At 41.0% G+C, this 18,217-nt stretch overlaps 1 protein-coding gene across 3 annotated transcripts in view; it reads right to left on the reverse strand.

The window, feature by feature from the left end:
* Window positions 1-6,691: 6,691 nt before the first annotated feature.
* The window catches only part of STN1 (STN1 subunit of CST complex), a 42,155-nt gene continuing 30,629 nt past the window's right edge, over window positions 6,692-18,217 (reverse strand). For all 3 annotated transcript variants that reach the window (XM_018068924.3, XM_018068926.1, XM_018068925.2), the window contains exons 8-10: window positions 11,898-12,020; window positions 11,275-11,347; window positions 6,692-7,306 (exon numbers count right to left, since the gene is read on the reverse strand). In XM_018068924.3, the coding sequence (XP_017924413.1) occupies window positions 7,149-7,306; window positions 11,275-11,347; window positions 11,898-12,020 (354 nt within the window). In that variant the 3' untranslated portion in view covers window positions 6,692-7,148. The remainder of the gene's footprint in view (window positions 7,307-11,274; window positions 11,348-11,897; window positions 12,021-18,217) is intronic.

Consider the following 18,217-nt stretch of genomic DNA (forward strand, 5'->3'; position numbering starts at 1 on the left):
AGTTTGCTTTTTTTTTCTGCCCCAGACATTAGACTGGGGTTAGACATTGTAGGGCAGTGGTGGGGATGCTTAGAAAACCAAATGCGCTGTAGGATGTTAGTTACTTGAACAAGGAATGAGATCATCTCAAAAAAGAAAATGTCTTGTGTAAAGTGGAGCTGTAGTTTCTCTAGCAGGGCCTGATGCAGGTGTGATTTTCAGTTTGGAACACTAGACACACCATCCACAAAATTCCAGGCATTTATTTGGATCCAGACCTGTGTTAAGCTATGGCCATGCAGCACCAGGGATGCAAGCCTAAAGACAGTTTCACTGATGGGAGTCTTAGCCACTGCTCTAGTGACTGAGGCACACAAACCACCTGTGAGACAAAGGCAGCTTCACCTTCAGGATCATTTCCATCAGTTAATAACAGCATCTGGGTAAGTGACAATTACATTATCCTGAACATTTTGATCCTCAAAGCCATATTGGTGGCCAAATTTCACTTTAGCATCTAACTTTGAGCACCCAAGGTGCTGGTCTTTTAGGAAGGACAATATATTCTGCAGAACAGCAGAACTGTTCAAGGATAGTGTAAGGAAGGCAGAGGAAGAGCATATAAATACTACTGTGCTCTACGTAAATTTGTCCAGCTGTTAATGGTAAATGTTCTCTTACTCCATTTTTCCTGATCTCATTTCCTCTTCTGCTTTCTAATTGCAGAAAGTAAAGTAGTACAAACAAAAATAGTTTCATTACATGCAACACCTGCTGCCTGTTCTGAAACAGATGTCTACAGCATCATAAGGCAATTATTTCTTTAGCCTTTTTCAGTGGGACTAATTTCAAACATCTTTGAGCTAAATCCTCCTCCTTCAGCTTCCTCTGTATTTCTCATCCTTTCCTACATTCTGAGTTCCAACAAAAACTCTTTTCTGTATCAGTTTGCTCCTGTTCTTTGTCCTGGATCACTGTACTCACAAAAGGACAAAGAGAGAGACTACACTTTGAACCAGGAATTAAGTTCAAGAGACGCTATTGGGGAAAAAAAGACAAGGTGGGGAAAGAAAACAATAACAGAATATTAGCCAGAAGTGTAAGCAGTAGTTTCAGAACACCAGCTGGCTTGTTACAGCTCAGAGGGGTTTTTGTGGGCATTACAGCAAAGAAGAGTTTTACACAAATGCAAGGGCGACCCCTACACTCTCAGTGTGAGTGACCAGTTTTGGCAATAAGAGGAAAACCCAACCTCAAGCACCCTTTTCATTTCTCTATGACTTTCCTAGCTTGCCAAGAAGAGCACATGTTAGAATCAGGTAGGCCTGCAGGGCTTGCGTGACTTCACTGTTGGGGAAGACATTTGAGGGAAGATTTCTCCCTCCTATTTCCAAAGATCATTGTAATATTTGGATAAGGTCTCCACTCCTGGGAGGAACCATGAACTTTCCAGGTCAAATGACCTGGCACATACTGCATTTAATCAGATTGGCTGCAATGACATACATTTGTGATTTATCTTACCTTGTTCCCAGAAGAGAGATGTGAAGGTGGCAGAGAGCTCCAGTTCTAGCTGGTAGGGAAGGAGTGTTCATTCTTCCAATCAATAACAAAAAAACAAGCTAAAACAAGAGCTGCAGGACATGTTGTACCAGGTTAATTGGCATTGCACTGTTCAACAGTTGCTGAAAATCATTCCTTTAGGTTATTTCTTTCACTGGCAAATTCCTGGTTATACTATTCTCAGGCAATCTTGTTCAGCTGGGCTGGTTTCAACTTGTAAATTACTGTGATTAGATTAAAATAGTCTACATTGCACCTTTAAAAGATATTAGTGGGAATGGACTGGTGGCATCATTAACAATCAGTTGCTCAACTTCGTACCCCAATGTAAAGCTACAGCTTTACTAGATTTTAACTGTTTGATTTGCAGTTTGCCATTATGACTGTCTGCCTTGGGGAAATTTGTATGAGGAAACTTCAGGAAAAACAGTCCAGTCATTTCTTAAAAGAGCACTGCAGAATGAGTACTTCTTTGGCAGCTGAAGTTACAAAAACAGGTTCCTTGGGACTGTCTCATGTGTGGTTTCCCTGGTGTTGTATGACTTTCTTCCTTCCCCTTAATGGAGGCACTGATTTGGGCTTCCCTCCTCTATCAGTGCATTCAATTTCTAAAAATGTGCCAGACTGGAACAGTTCAGGGTCCTTCACCCTTCTGAATTGGCCCAAGTCAATTGGGGTGATGGGACAGAAGTTGACAAATGCTGAGACACACAGTATAATCACATCAGAGTAAAATACCACTTTCTCAGGAAAAACAAACAAACAAAAAAACACCCCAGGCTGAAAGGAGACACACTTACTGCCAGATACACAACCTAAAAGTCCACATCAACTTTACAGATCATATCTGCAATAAGATCTGCAGGGACATGAAAGTGGCAGGGAGAGGCAGATAGCTTCTATCAGGGGCGTGACTTGTGCTTGCTCAGGTTTGGGCAAGACAGGAGTGGTTTATATTTACTTTGTACTTGGATGCCTGCAAGAAAACCACCACTAGAATCTTTGAGGGTGCTACTGGGTCTTTGGGAGAGTGGAGTGCAAAAAGTGCTGTTTTCCTGAAATTGTAGCACTTTCCTGCTGCAAACCACATGGGGAAGAAAGCTTCTGGTGCCTAGACAAGGAGTAAAGGAGAGCCTGCTTGAATCAGAAGGGGCAGTGAGCAGTGCCAGGTCAGTTAGGCAAGGGGATTATACTGAAACTTTTTGCCAGCTGTTGACAAGGACATTTGAGTTAGGAAAGATAAAGGGAACAAAATAGAGAGGAAGGGGGTTTGACACAATCTGTGGTGCAGAGATGAACCATGAGACTGTGAATGAAATGAAGGGCCTGAGAAATGAGTCAGAGGAGAGAGCGGAGAGCAGAAATAGATGAAAGAATTTAGGGGGAAAGCCTCTGTGCCTGGCAAGGCATATTGCTGGGAATGAAACTCAAGATCCCTGGCTCAGCATTTCCCTGCTGCCAGCAAGCATCCACAAAAATGTTGTTGTAATGCTAGGGCTCCTTGAGGATGGTAATCAATTATTATAACTATTCTTTTATCTTTGTGGCTGAACTTTTGTTTGCTCACTAGCCTGGAGGTTTGGGGCAGGAGGACTGGGAACTGCGCTGAAAGATGGCAATAAAGAACGAAGCGCTGCACTGACAGGAAGTTTCAAAATTCAGGTTGCCCATGGGATCTGAACTCACTCCCTTCCCATTTAGAGGTAAGTATAAAGATACAAATCTTTGCCACAGGATCGGCTTACTCCCAAAGTAAACCAAACTGCATTTCTTTGACAAACAGATTTTCAGTACTTTGTCTCATAATTCTCCATGTGGCTCCATGCCTCGCTGGCTGCTCATTGATGAATTCTCATTCTGAATAATGAATTAGCAACTCTTTCTATTTATGCTGTTCATCACTGGAATACACAAGTATGCACAGATCCACAACAGTAACAGCTTTTAGTCACGTAGCCAATTTTTAACTTTTTCATTTATTACTCTGAAAGTAAAGCTTCATTTCCCAGGTAGCTTGTGTAAAGTGCATACCCTCATGGGGATAAATTTACAATCCAAAGATCTGACAACAAGAATACTAAGAACTAATTTATCTGGATTTCTGTTTTTATGAAGTCATCTAAGAAGTCATAACAGGGAACAGGATTCCCTGAGAAATACGACACAAGTAAAAATAGGGAGACCATCACTGCCTCATAGGACCTGGAGAGCAAGATGACAAGACAGGCAAACTAATATGCATGGAAAGAGAGGCAGAAAAAGATAAAGCTATTAGTTCTAATCCAAGAGCTAATTTTTCTAAGTCTCACTCCAGCTTCTATCCATTCACTCTCTTCCGCACAGCCACAGAGTTCTTTTAATGACTAGGATTAACAAAAATTGATGCTTATGCCCTGCACAGGAAGCTGTATTATCCCCAACTTACAAAAGAGGGAAACTGAGGCATGAAGCAACCTCATTTCTTCTCTCATCTAAGCAGAGGGCGGAGACTGAAGGCAGAGCTGTTCCTTTGTTTCCTCACCAGGAAAGCAATTACCTTGCATTTTGCTAGAACAGAATGTTGAGATTCTTTGGTAATTTTTGTTCCCAGGTGCTGCATTTCTTTGGAAACTCACCTTTTTAAGATACCATAAAAATGCTGACTGCTTTTTAAAACTCCATTTTACTTACCTGCCTTTTACTGTGTGAACTGTTTCTATGGAAACTGGAACTGGTCATGAAGCAGTCCTACAACATGAATTCTCACTTGCCAGTTTTACATTAAAGTGCCACCTTCAAAGTCCTTTAATAAACCACTAATAATTGTGTTGCTTAGCGAGTTTTCCAATTAAACAAAAGAAGAAAGCGTGCTTTCACTGAATGTTCTGCACAATATTTTGTAGGTGTGGTCTAAGAATTTTAACAGTGTGCATGATATGACTCTCTTGGTTAAGGATATGATCTTTAAACAGAGAGACAGTTTATTAGCAGTAAAAGCCCTAGTGTGTGTAGTTAGACTTACATAAAGGTGACTTATACCAATATGGGTATGTCTAGACTGCTGTCACAGAAGCACACTGTAGAGATACTGAGTGAATGGGTAAATCAGCCTACAGTGAGCTCTGTGCTCCTACAGCTCGCTGGGGTGCCTCTGTGCAGGCATATGCATGTGGTATTCCCTGTAGGTACGAGAGGGAATGCTCTCAACCAGAGTAAGTGTGAGTCTGTGTTGGGTGGCTACTGTGGAAAAAATAAAGCATGCAAGCTTAAGACACAACCATTTCATACAGTTATTCAGAATTAGAGTCCATGTAGCTCAAGTCTAGGCTCCTCCATCACCTTTACCTTAACCTTTCACTCTCATAAAAACTCTAAGATCCCCTGTGTTCATTTTACTTACTTTCCTGAGTCAACTCAACTGAGAAAAATCCCTTTTTCCTGTTCTTGGGGAGCAATCGCCAACAGAACACACCCTCCATCACACGAGTAGAGCATTGCCAGCAAGGATCAACTTAAAAACTTCCAAGGACAGGTTCTATCCAGAGTAACCTATCTGTGTTTCCTGAGATAAGTTCCTCTCACCTCATCTCCAAGGCTTTGCAGTTGATCAGTGCTTTTAAATTGCAACAGGGGCAGGACTGATGCAAACACAAGTGTCTGCTCTCTCTACCTCCAAGCATAGAAAATCAGTGGACAGGGATTTTAGGCAAACTTTACACAAAGAAATACATCTAAAACACAGAAAGTGCAGCCTCAAAGTCAGAGGCAACAGAAATTGCATGTGTGACTATACAAACTGCAAAACACACAGATAAAATCCTATTTTGGTATGAATTCATTTTAAAAAGATTCTAAAGAGCAACATGATCTCCAAACTTTCTTTTCCTCCCAAAACTCATCCAAGCCCACACACTTGGCTGACACCCCCAGGAGAACCAGGGTCTTTCTTCTAACTTAAGAGAGAAGATCACCTTTCCTACTGAGCTAGAAGCATTCCTTTAACCCTTTCCCAGCAAAACAAGCTTCTGCTAATACAGAACTTTCCAAGAAAATGGCCAAGCCACTCTTTTAAATTAGATGCCATTCTCTTCCACATGGTCCAAAACATCACATGCTTTCCTTTAAAGTACCATCAAGCTCATGCCAAATAGGCAACTTACCATATGTACTGTTTGATTATGGAAAACTCCTGAAGTGAGTTTGAATTTAGGAATTAATATTCAAAGCTACTTCTTCCATAGATAGCCCTTGGTTTTAAGCATCACTTCAAACTGATCAGTAATCAGAGCAGGAACTTAAAAAGCAAATCTCCCCAGTGGCCAACCAGACCTTCTCAGAGGCATTAATTAAAGTTGCAACTTCCCTCAATACCAGTGCACTCAGAAGCTGCCTTCTTTTCCTGATTTACAGAGATATTTATGGGGGTAGAGGGTGGGGAATAAACACTCTACAATTCTTCCTTAACCCTCTTCTATTTCCTTCTGCACAGCTACATCCTTCAGGACCTGTTCAGGGCCCATATTAAGATCTGACTAGAAGGTACCCAACTCAAAACAGAGCAGTAATGTAAGGAGCAGGGCAGTCCGCAGGGAAACCAGCTATTGAGTCCTGCATCAAGTAGGGAATTTACAGCAAATGAATGATTCATACATAGTTTTCTACTATGAACAAATTTACCACCTCTTTAAGGCCAGAGTTTTCCACAGGCCTCTGAATGCAAATGCCAAATATTTTGTCATGCCTTTTTCTTAGCCTATATGTCTCTACAGCCAGGGCTTGGAATGAGGCATATAATATAACAAACCAGAGACCTGGCACACATGGGGCTCCTCACTGCCTTTCCTCATGCATATGGTTTATTTTTCCCAGCTATGTCAATCCTTATAGGGCTTTACCACTACATCTGCCTCCTGGGAGTCTGCTATTGCAACTCTTACAGGGAAGGTGCAGAAGAAAAAAGGATACATTTAATCTCCTCTACTCTTTTCAAGCCAAAGGTCTCACTTCTACACCATTAATTAAACAGATTAATTAAACAGACAAGCCCCTGCAGCAGCAAGCCCTCTCCAAGGATAAATACCGAACAGCTCCGTTTTTTGAACTGTTTCACATAACAGAGCTGTGATTATTCCAGATGAAACATCTTGCATGGTAACCTTCTTTAGGCCAATGTTTACGTCTATGTCTTGTGTTCCTCGGCAAGCACAGCTATGGGTGGCATTTTACCCCAAAGGTGACAAAGAATAAAAGACAAAAGGCAACAGTGCTCTTTAGTAGTGACTTTTCTTTACAGCCCACCGGATGTAAATATGAGGATGGCCAATGTCTCATCTTACTCCAAGGAAAGAGCCCAGTTTCTTTTCCAGTTCCCCTGCTGTATTAGAATGTCCAGAATCAGTCTGATACAGCTCTCACTAGGAATAGCAAGGAAGTCAACAAGAATATTAAAACAAGTATTTAAACAACTTCTCTGAAGCTGGACAAAACCAGCATTTGGAGAATCAGAAGGCTCTTTTTTATCCCCTATCTAGATCATATCAGCTAATGAAAGCTTTTTGGAGTCACTCAACGTCTCCTTCTTCTTTCCTCCTGAATGGACCAGAATGAATGTATCCTGTCTTTTCTCTTTAAAATGCCATATAATATCCTTCCATAGTGCTGACAACATCACTGTTACTCTCCAGCAGTTCCAAGACACGGTGCATCACCACTTCAGCCAGGGAGGGGTTGTAGCTTTGGCGAACACAATTTAGGACATGAAGGAAATGGCAGCCTTTTTCAGCATCTGCAGGGAAAAAAGGGAAAATTCAGCCAGGCATGGAGGAAAGACTTCGATCTGCCTCTTTTGAACTATTATAATCCAGATCGGTTATGAAAAAACAGCTGCTAGAGAGAAAGAACACCCTAGATACTAAAGCAGAAGTGTGTGTATTCAGAGGGAAGAGATCCAGTCTGTGCCTACAGTTCTTCAATTATCAGCTGTCTCCACTGACTTTTCTGGGAAGTGTCAGGGCTGCAGCAGTAGTAATGAGGGTTAAAGTCTCAGTCTTGTCAACTGTAACATATGAGAGTCATTCAGTAGACTTGACAATGAGGTCAATAACGTAAGAGTACCAAGCTATCCAGTTTATGCAGCTTCACAAGGACTCAAAAGAGAATAATTTTGTTCATACCTAACTTCAAAACTCTTTAGCACAGCAGGGAGGTGGGAGGTATGCGGCTAGGACCTGTAACCGCTTGCCCAACGCTGGCATCTTGTGGAAAAACTGCTGCAGTGCAACTTCATTCACCTCAGTGCGATCCGTCCCTGCCCTTCAGGCTACTCAGACAATTACTGAAGTAGAACGTCTCAGACCTTCAGTATCAAATGTTATCTCCTTTTAAGAGGAATTAGCCGTGAAATGTACAAGAGAACAGAAATTTTAAATTAACACCCTTTCCTATGGGGCAAGCACAGAGGTCCCCAAAGGCTGCACAAAGCTACTGTGTACCAGGTGGAGCTGTGATTTGAAGCTGTCATTCGAAGCTGTTCCAGTCAACATTTCCTCCCACAGACCCTGTAACACACTAATCATCCGTGCTGCAGGCTCCCAGCCTCTCCAAGTGCTGAACTCCACAACACATTTCTCCTCGGTGGCTAACAATGGAAAACAAACATAAACGAGACACACCAACACAAATTATTTTCCTTCTCCTCAGCCCTCAGCTCACGTGATGCAAGGCAAGTTTGATAAGGGTACTGAGAGATTGCTATGGGCTAGGGAGGTCCCTATATTTTGTTGTTGCTGCCTTTGCTTTTTTTTTAGTTATTCTCTACTCTAGAATCTGCTGAGCCCCAGAACTGCCTTAGAAGCTGCTGAAAAAAGTCACTCGTAGATAGTGGTAAATAAACAGTTCAGCCTAATTCCTATTAGACTGTGGATCAGGCAGAAATACTTCTTTAGAAGTCAGTGATCCAGCATGATTAAAGGCCTTTGTGGCTGACAGCCAAAATGTGTCCACCACCCTAGGAGAGGTAAGTACAGAGAACAGAACAATGCCTCTAGCTGGTCATGGTGACTGTTTTTGCAAACAAGGTGGGTAACCACATTTTACATTTGTCATAGGTTTGTCATAAGAAGGTCGAAGTGCCCATCCCTGATCTACAGTAACTTAAGTTTCAATGAATTAATTAGTGACTCAAGTGTTACCCAACAGTGCAATACATACTTTCCTCCTAGATGGCACTTAGGGGTAGCTGCAGGTGTTTACAGTCATTAGTAACTCAGAAACACTCCTAGTCTGCAGCCCAGCTTTGAGGGAATACACTCCTTACAGTGGAGTCCTGCTGTCCCTCTTTCACAGACATCTCGGGTTCCAACTTTTGTCCAACAGCTGAGGTAAGCCAGGCTGCCATTAACTGTTGTGCCTGACAACCAACATCAGGGGGTGCAGAGTTACAGAACAACTATCATTTGCCCATTGTGGACATCTCACACAGGGTACATGCTGACATATTAAATTTAACTTCGAGTGGTTCTGGTTTTTTGTCCTCTCTACTATCAGCCTGATCTAAGCCTAAAACCATGGCAAATTTATAAAAAAAAAAAATAAAAATCCATTTTGCAGTTCAATCCGGAGTCAAAATGCACTGTCTGCTGTCTGGCTATCTTAAGTTTCTAGATGGACCCACAGTGGCCTCATGTGAGGGCATTTAAGATCAGGCTGTTTGGAATTATAAGTGGAGCCAAGAACTAGGATTGTCATGTAGGCACATTATGGATCAGGGTTTGTGGAGCTCTCAGTAGGCACACTTCAGATTTTTTTTTATTATTTGTACAGTAGTTCCATACAGCTGGGTTGGGCCTGAGAACATGTCACAACTAAAGCAATGGAGTGAGGCGTTGCCTGGAAAACTGGCAGAGAAGTAACTCATTGGAGAGAAGAGTTTGGTTTATCATAAATCAGCCTTCTTGTCATGGAAGATTACTACTGCTCTTGAAGGAAAACAGGTAGGAACTTCTTGCAACAAGCAAAAGCCCCTGAGGTATATGCTGGTGTCCTTATTTTCTCCCTGGGAGCCCAGCTGGGATTGCCCTCCTGCCAGCAGAGGGGGGCCGGCAGCCACACTGAGCTCCACGCTCTTGCATCACTCAGAGACAACAAATACCCGCAGTGCCCTGCTGGTTTCGACTGAAACTTCTTGACTTTTCTTCTATCACCAGTGACCAGGTCATTGAAAGGGTCCTTCTGAAAACCAGCAAAGGGACACTGACCTGGAGGAAACTAAGTAGGGGGAAAACTTCAAGGAGAACAAGAGGCTCAGCTAAGCAGTTGCTAATTTTAACCTGCTTAGTATGGAAAACATGGCTTTGAGGACTCAGGACTCTTCAAAGTCTTTTCTGTGACTGATCTAGAAATTATTCTCTTTTGTTGACTCCTCCTGACTGAAAGAACTTCCCAACCTCTCATGGATCACAGAGTACTTTACCAGTGTGACAATGCACAAGAGGAGAGCACCCAGTGCCCTGTGCCAACTGTATACTGGATCTGGCCTTGATAGTGGCACAGATATATTTTAAAAAAAAACCAAAACAGGTTACCAGTAGAACTAGATGATGTATAAAATGGGCAGAGGAATAATTTGACTCTTAATGATGTTTGTATTTGTTAATTGGATAAAAGATAATAAAACAATGTGATATGGTAATTTGTTGCATTGAAACAGCCTAAGGCAAATGAGCCCATCTTAACCTGCATGCCCAGTAACCTCAACTCCCTCCATCCCCCTATGATACAAAGACCTTTCACCTCCACCCCAAACTTTGTATACAATTGTACCATTTTTTTAAGATAGCCAGTTGAAAACTCCAATATAATACTGCTTCACTTAGCCTTTTTTCACAGCAGGATAACCATCGTACACCAGGTCCTACAAGCACTATTATGTTAGTATAAGGATATGAGCAATTTAAGATTATATGCCTTATGTTCTACTCAGTCATTATTCTGTACTAAAGCACATTCTGTCCCACAAATAGCTGCACTCCAGCAGCAAGTGATCCCTGCTGACACATTCTGCCCAATGAATTGAAAGACATTGTAGCAATGTACCTGTGTAATTAGCAGACATTCCAGTCAAGCACAAGTTATCACTATGGCAATAAGACACAATAGGCTTGAGGGACAGGGATAACTCATAAGCCACTCGAGTACATTATCTGAAAATAAGTGGACTTTGTTTGACTGAAAGCTCTACCTGCAAAGAACAACCACCTGAGCTCTAACTGAGTTTAAAATCTACAGAGAATATCCTACTGACTTAAACAAGTTTTATTGTTGACTTAATGGAGGCGGGGACTTCACCTTTCTGCATGGTCACTTTTGTGTCAACTCCCCTGAAGAAACTGAACCAGCAAGATTTGCTACTTCTGCAGAGTGCAACACAACAGCTGCTAAGTGGTGACCTAACTTCATTACATTTGGTTCCTCCCAAAATCTAAGTATTCTCAAAAGATACAGATTAAAGATAAAGACTGCTTATTTCAGATCTGAGAGGTTTGCTTCCTGCTGGGCACACAGGCTCTTCCTCTCCCCACACTCACAGGAAGTTGCTCCTGCACTCCAGCTTTCAGCTGTACTGATGGTCTACACCAGCAACAGCTCCAAGTCCAGAGGTAAGGACAAACAGCACACCTAATCCAGCAGCAGGAGGAGATACTGTCATCAGTATATCAGCACCAGCTCCTCAGAGCCCTGATCTCTGATACTTACGCCTGGGTTTTCGACAGTCTTCTTTAATCACATCAAGGGTCACTTTAAGCAGTTCCTTATCATGGTCAGTCACCTGGAGAAAAAAGAAGAAACTGGTGATTTATAGCAGCCTATTTCACAGTACATGGCCTGGCTGTTGAAAAGCAATCCGAGGACATGATGTATTCTAAGCTAACACTGTCATAACTACAGTCTGTATTACACACTGCCTGTAAGACAAATAATAAACATCAAATCTTCAGTTATTATTTGATTACTATTAGCAGCATCCATAAGTTAGGTGAAGAATGTGATACAACAGAATTCAACCCAAAGGAGGCTGGCTGACTCAGTAGGACACCAAGCTTTAACACACTTCAATAAGAACTGTCCCAGGTCCCAGGTTTCAGTGAGCTCAGGTGTGTCAGTGCAGTTTGGTAAGCCAGTGAACTTGGAACAACAACTTGGTGGGTTATACAAAGGTAAAACCAACAGTGCTGCAGATAAGAGTAAATGGAGAGCACTTGGATGTCCAGCTTCTCTTTCTGAAACATTTCTACTTTTTCTGCAATATTTCTACTGTTTCTACTGACTATGAAAGTCATCCCCCTGAACTTGTTTACAACCACAGCTCAGTTCCTTACGTGGTATAAGTCCTTGGAGCTACCAGGTTTCTGGAAAACCACTCCTTTTTCTTGTAGCATCTTTATTGCTTCCTTAAAAACATTGTGAATCCTTTTGGAACTGGAGTTACCTTTTGACTTCACCTGGATGGGAAGAAAGAAATGAAGCAGATGGTGAGAGATCTCAGCTCAACTAAAGTTACAGCAAAAGCTCCAGATGCTTTCAAGAGAAAGAGGACTTCAGGTCCTCTTTAATGTGAATTTTGTTACATATTTTTCTTCATTTAGTAATTCACAAGTCATATCTGCTATGTATGAACTAACCAATATCCATGAGCTTTAAACAAAACCCGAACACCAGAAGCTTGTCCATTTTTAAGGAATCACAACTTCTAAACTTCTTTCTTTGTATTTAGCAGCTATTTGATTATGTACTAAGAACTCCTTCTTGGAATATGCTTGTGATGCTTGCAGAGCATTTGACTATTTATCTAATCAAGCTTTTTTCAAATTCAGAGTTTTCCTTGTAACAAGGGTAGAAAGGTAGGAAGATCAGGTTTTGTAAGGTGATATTCAGGAGGAATCTAAGTGCTGAGGACTAGATTCCCATCTCCCAGTTTCAATCAGGGAAAGGAGAAAATAAAAAAAAACAGTATTTTTTCCTTGTCCCCTTTGTTTCCAAATTTGTACAAACATTCTGGCCATGATCTCAGTAGCTTCTCCACAGCCTAGTGAAGTGAAAGGATAAAGAGCATGCAAGAAATTAAGACAAGTATATGAGATAAGAGAACAAAGGATTTGAGTTTTGAGGAGAGGTGGGAAATGAGCTCTTGACAATGTGCCTGGATGTCCATAACTGAGGAGGTTATTTAGAACACAGGGTTCTGTGTTTGGGACACATCTAACAGAGCAGGAAGGAAGCAGAGGGAAAAAAAAGGGAAAAGCAGGGTTTGTTTGAAAGTAGGGCAGAGCTTTGACACTGGAATGACAGCTAAGGAAGAAGAAGGAAATAAAGAATCAGTTGTGGAGAGGGAAAAGTATAGGTAGATGATTTACTCTTCTCCATCTGTCCTGCTCTATCCTTCAGCCTCCCATTTATCTACACAGACTGCTTCAGTTCCCCAGTTGTTGTTTTCTCATCTGTTGGGAGCACGCTGTGCTCTCTGTGGTTTTCTTTGAGAAGAGAGTTAAACTGCTTCCCACAAGCCAACATGAGATAACTAGAACCACACCAGAGCAACCAAAGCAAGATTTGCCAAGCCATTTCTTCAACTATCACTGTAACTGCTCCCACCCTGTTCTGAACAAAAGTATCAGACTTCACATATCCTACTTCACTCACCAGAAGCACTCAGAAGCCTTGGAGCAAAACAGGCAATCATCACCACTAGAATGAATTCACATGAATATGCAAAATGGACACCACATGAGCAATGGAAAAACATCTTTTCACAAAACATTAATTCAATACATTTGCAATTCTCAAGTAACACTCCAACTGCCTCTAAGCCCAGAAGCTGATGTACCTAACAGGGAATAGTTCAGACATCTAAAAGGGATATTGGTGTTAGCAGGCATCACAAGTTTCTCCATTCCCTTTGTCCAGCTAATCCTCAGTATTTCAGCAGGCCATAATCACATCTCTCTCTCTCTCTGTCCCACAGCTGATAACTCTTTTTCCTCTCAAATCAGCAGTAAAAACTAATTGCCTAACAGTTCAAGATAATTAACATAGAAGAATGGCTAATATTCTCAGTTCACTTTTCTCTGTTTCAGACTGAAGGGCTTTGTCTGTCCTCCTGTCTACCACAGCTATCAGTCTGGATAACAACAGGCTTCACTTCTAATTACAAACTTGACCATGCATCTGGACACCATTCCAGTTACAGCATTAATACCACCACCATATTCCTCTTCATAGTCCCTCTTCTGATGAACTGAAGAAACAAACATAAAATATAGCAGGAAGGATTAGGTGAAGAGTGAACATTTTCTCATGGAAAAGCACATTCTTGTAGCCCTATGTAAAATGAAGACACTTTGCTTCTCATTCAAATGCAGTAGTAAATCCTCAAGAATGTAAGAAATTGCTAGCAAAGCAACAACTCAAGACTCTGATCAATTTTTAATGTGAAAGCAAACATTTGGGGAGGAAAAAAAGATAAAAATATCTCCAAAGAAGCACAATAATTATTCAGTTTGGCTTAACACTGAGATCCTGTCAGAAAAGAGAGATAATTAAAAACAGACTCTGTGTGAACTGACACACAGCTCAGCCTGGATGGATACTGAAACAGAATCACTAAGAATGCAAGTCAAGGCAATGACAGAGAGAAGGCAGCGAGGCCTCATAATAAGTAAGCAGCTGCTACATATCAGCACCCTCTCATATGTGCTGCAGAGTCCATGCCAAGGGGCTCCATGGCAGAAGGACTGTTCCTGAAAAACAAATGAGGGCTCCTGCCCACTTTAGTATTATTATATTATGTATTCATATAATAATATTATATATTATTGAGCTTTAATATTATCATAAAATGACAGGAAAAATTTGGGATTTTTTCCTAGTATGCTTTAGAATATGCTTCCTCCTCTACATTTGTCTTATCACTAAATTGAGCCCTCATTTCCTCTGGACTTGGATCCCACTCAGATTCAATGTACACCCCAATTTGTGATTTAGTCTACTAAGTAGATATCTGCAGGAGACTGAACATGAGGCTATACACAGAGAGAAGAAATTTAGAACTATGAAATCCTAAGTGATTTCACATCCCTGCTTACTCAGGGGTAATTCCTTCCGAGTCACAGCCTATTAGCCATCCCTTTATTTTTACAAAGCTTTCATCTCAGAAATGCAGATATTAGGTAGTTTAACTGCCAATCCAAAGCACCACCAAGATTTGAATCTGAATTTCGAATGTACCTCTCACAATGTTCACACCTCATTTTGCAAAGTGCCCCTTTTGGGCATGCCTTAGATTTCTTAGTGCACCATTTCAGGTTCTCTGAAGTACTAACAACTTCCCCCCCCCAAATCAGGACCTCTTCAAATAAACTAGGCTGTACATCCAAACACAGGAGTGTTCAAAAATCAGTCATCACTTTTACAAAACACATGTTTTGTGTGTGTGTGTGTCTTGAGATAGAAGCAGCTATTAAATAATAATTTTACCTTCCCTACCCTCACTCCCAAGACCAGCCAGCAACTCTGTAGCAAAGCCAACAGAAGAATCTATGTATCCAGAATTAAGTTAGTATTTTAATCAATATATTCCATTGGATGGTTCTCACACAGCTTAGTGGGCTGGTGCTGTACAACCAGTTATTCTCAGATCTTTAAAACAAGACAAACTCTCTGTACAATCAATAGTAGGTCAAAGAAATGAAGTGGTACAGGAATTAGTCAGTCTGTTCAAAACACTGAAAGTATGTAACCTTTGACTCATAATGAATCACAACACACCCTGATGGTGTTAAAAGTTTCCTGGTATAACCACACACATGATTCCACTCCTGGAATCGCCCTTTGCAATTTGTCATCAGGTGTTTAATCCTTGGCTTAGGCAGGTGACAATTTTAGTAATAGTGATTCTGGACATGTCAGTCCCAAAGTCCTATAATAAGCTTTGCAATATACATATTTAAAGCAGCAGTGAAGCTTCCTCAAGGGGCAGAAAGACAAGCACATAGCATTAAGAACATATAATGCACTGTGTTACACCTACAATGAACAGGGTATATACAGCAAGTGTGAACAACACTGTTCAACTCCCTGCTTTAAGTACTTGGCATTGCTGACCTTGAGATAATATTGAAATCAGGAGAAGCGCAAACAGCACAGTCTGGAAAGCACAACCCAAGTTATGTGTCCAAGTGCCATACACAAACTGGAACAGTAACACTAAAACAGCACATGCTACAGCTTATGCATGAAAGAATTGTATAAAAATGGCTAATCAAGACGCGCTGGTTGCAAAAAAAGGAACCAAAGGCTTGTCCATTTGCCAAACAGAATTGCCTAAGTCCAGCAAGTACACTCTGGAGGTTCTCTAAGCACTAAATCACTTTTTCTGGTTTTGCTTGTAGTCTTCCTTCTGGTACCCCTCCAGTCTCAAAAGTCATTTGTTTCAAGGGATAAGGAAAAGGCTATAGCTTAGGGATAGACAGGGCACTAGTTATGCAAAATAAAGCTCCACTGACTTTAAAGATTGTAACAGATTTGTTAATTTTTAACCATTTTTAGAAACACCAGGCCTTTCAATTCTCTTACCCATCCTCTGTAGACTATAAAATTAAATTTTCCCTAGTATCTGTCTGAGAAAGGGACATGATTTGAGTTCTGCCATGTGCACCTGTTAAGAGGGAAATTTATTCTGAAAAGCCAGAAGACTGCACTGGTGGGGAGCCATTAAGACTGGAACTAGGTATTGTAGGACATGTATGGGATGTGGACAGGGCTCAGACACAGTAATGCTGAAAAGGAACAGAGAGATGCTTCCTACCTCAAGCTATCCCAGCTACCTCCTTCCATCTTCGCTCCCTGCTCCACTCCACTGCCAGTGACTCCATAGCAGCTCACCACCTCCCTGGAGAAAATATTCCATGGGGAGATACCCTCCCACTACGATGAACACTGTGCAAGTACTTTAAAAGCTGGGAAAGAGATGAAGGGACTGCACCACATCTACTAGGATCACAAGGAAAGGAAGAGAAAGGCAACAAATAGTTTAACAGTAACTGTGCTCTAGAACACTGGAATTGGGGTAAAAAAAAAATTAAAGTTATACATCCAAATAACTCATCCTTTGACATCCAGGTAAAGTGCAAGAAGTGAACAAGTTGCACATTGTCACATGGCCTAATTAGTTTGGTCCACCCATCTAGCTCCTGCCCTGCCAATTAGGCATGAAATAACATTGTTCCACATCAGCAACACCATTTATCCTTTTGGTTTGAGGGCAATGCCAAACAAAAGACTACAGAAGTGAAAAGAAAAGAAGAGGGACAGGAATCAGATCTATTACACTTATTTTCATGGATTGAACTGGGTACTTGACCCTTTGCCGATTATGAGAAATGACACTTTCTAGAGACAGTAAAGGAACAACAAAGTGCATTTCCAGAGCATTACTAGGCACTCCTCTTAAGGCACTCAGGCCACTTGACAACTGCAGGTCCTTTCTTATGCAAAGACAGATAAGCCTCTTTGCAAGAAATTAATACCAAAGGGCAACAGAGAGAACCGCAATTTCTAAATAAGCATCTGTGTGCCCAAATTCCTGGGACGTACATTCACGCCCTTGTATCAGGGTCAGGAACAACTATTAATTATTACAATAGCTCTTCATGAATGCTAACAACACTGATGCTATATTGCTGTTCTTGGTTTGGGTTTTTTCATGGTTTTATTTTTTGCTTTTTTTTTTTTTGGTTGGTTGGGATTTTGTTTGGTTTGGATTTTGTTGGGTTTTTGGGTTTTTTTCTGAGCCGTTCGATGTTTGTTCTGCACCAGTTCCTACTTTAAATGGCTTTGCAAGTTTTTTATCTTGATCTTTCTATAAATGCTGAAACTTCTAAGATGGAAGTTTCCAGTATTGGTCATAATGACCACTACTTCCTTTAATGTAAAGTGTTTGGGAACTTTTAGTTCTGTTCCAGCTAGTTTAGGAAGCACCCTATTCTATGTTGGATATTGTAGTATCAAACTTTTCTGTCAAAAATGAGAATAGCTCCTGCCAGTGTTAATATCCATATTTGCTTTAAAACAAACAGAAAATGCCTTAAATAAAAACAAAAAAACCCCCAACTCAACTATGAAGAAGCAGCTATCAGCAGAAGTTCAATGAGGCCAACAAGAATAGAGCTACTCTTAATTATTATTTGACCTCATCTCCAAAGGACTGGTTTTCGTGTTGCTTTGTTTCTTTTTTTAAGAATTAAACCAACATCAGAAATCAACATAACATAGCACTTAACATTACAGTGCACATCAAAACACGGCAGTGAAAATGACTGCCGGGGATTTACTTCTCCACAGAAAACTGAAAAGTAAACAAGTGAGTCACAACACTCCAGTTTAAGTTTCAGCTGCCACTGCTATCTTGGTAAAAGATGTAACCACCAGTTTTGCAGAAATCTACCACACCAGCTGAGAATCTGGTTTGTAATTTATCCAACTAATGCAGAGCAATATAAAACCATTTTACAAAATGGTTTTTGTTCTATTTCCTATTCTGCAGTTGATTAAGAGCATATTAACTGATTGGAAAGTTTCTTAACCGTTTGGTTACATCTGTAAACTGATTTCTGTTTAATCCCATCTTTTGATGCTTTCGATC

Source organism: Manacus vitellinus, unplaced genomic scaffold, assembly GCF_001715985.3.
Source record: "Manacus vitellinus isolate BGI_N305 unplaced genomic scaffold, ASM171598v3 scaffold_15_pilon, whole genome shotgun sequence".
Classification (NCBI taxonomy): domain Eukaryota; kingdom Metazoa; phylum Chordata; class Aves; order Passeriformes; family Pipridae; genus Manacus; species Manacus vitellinus.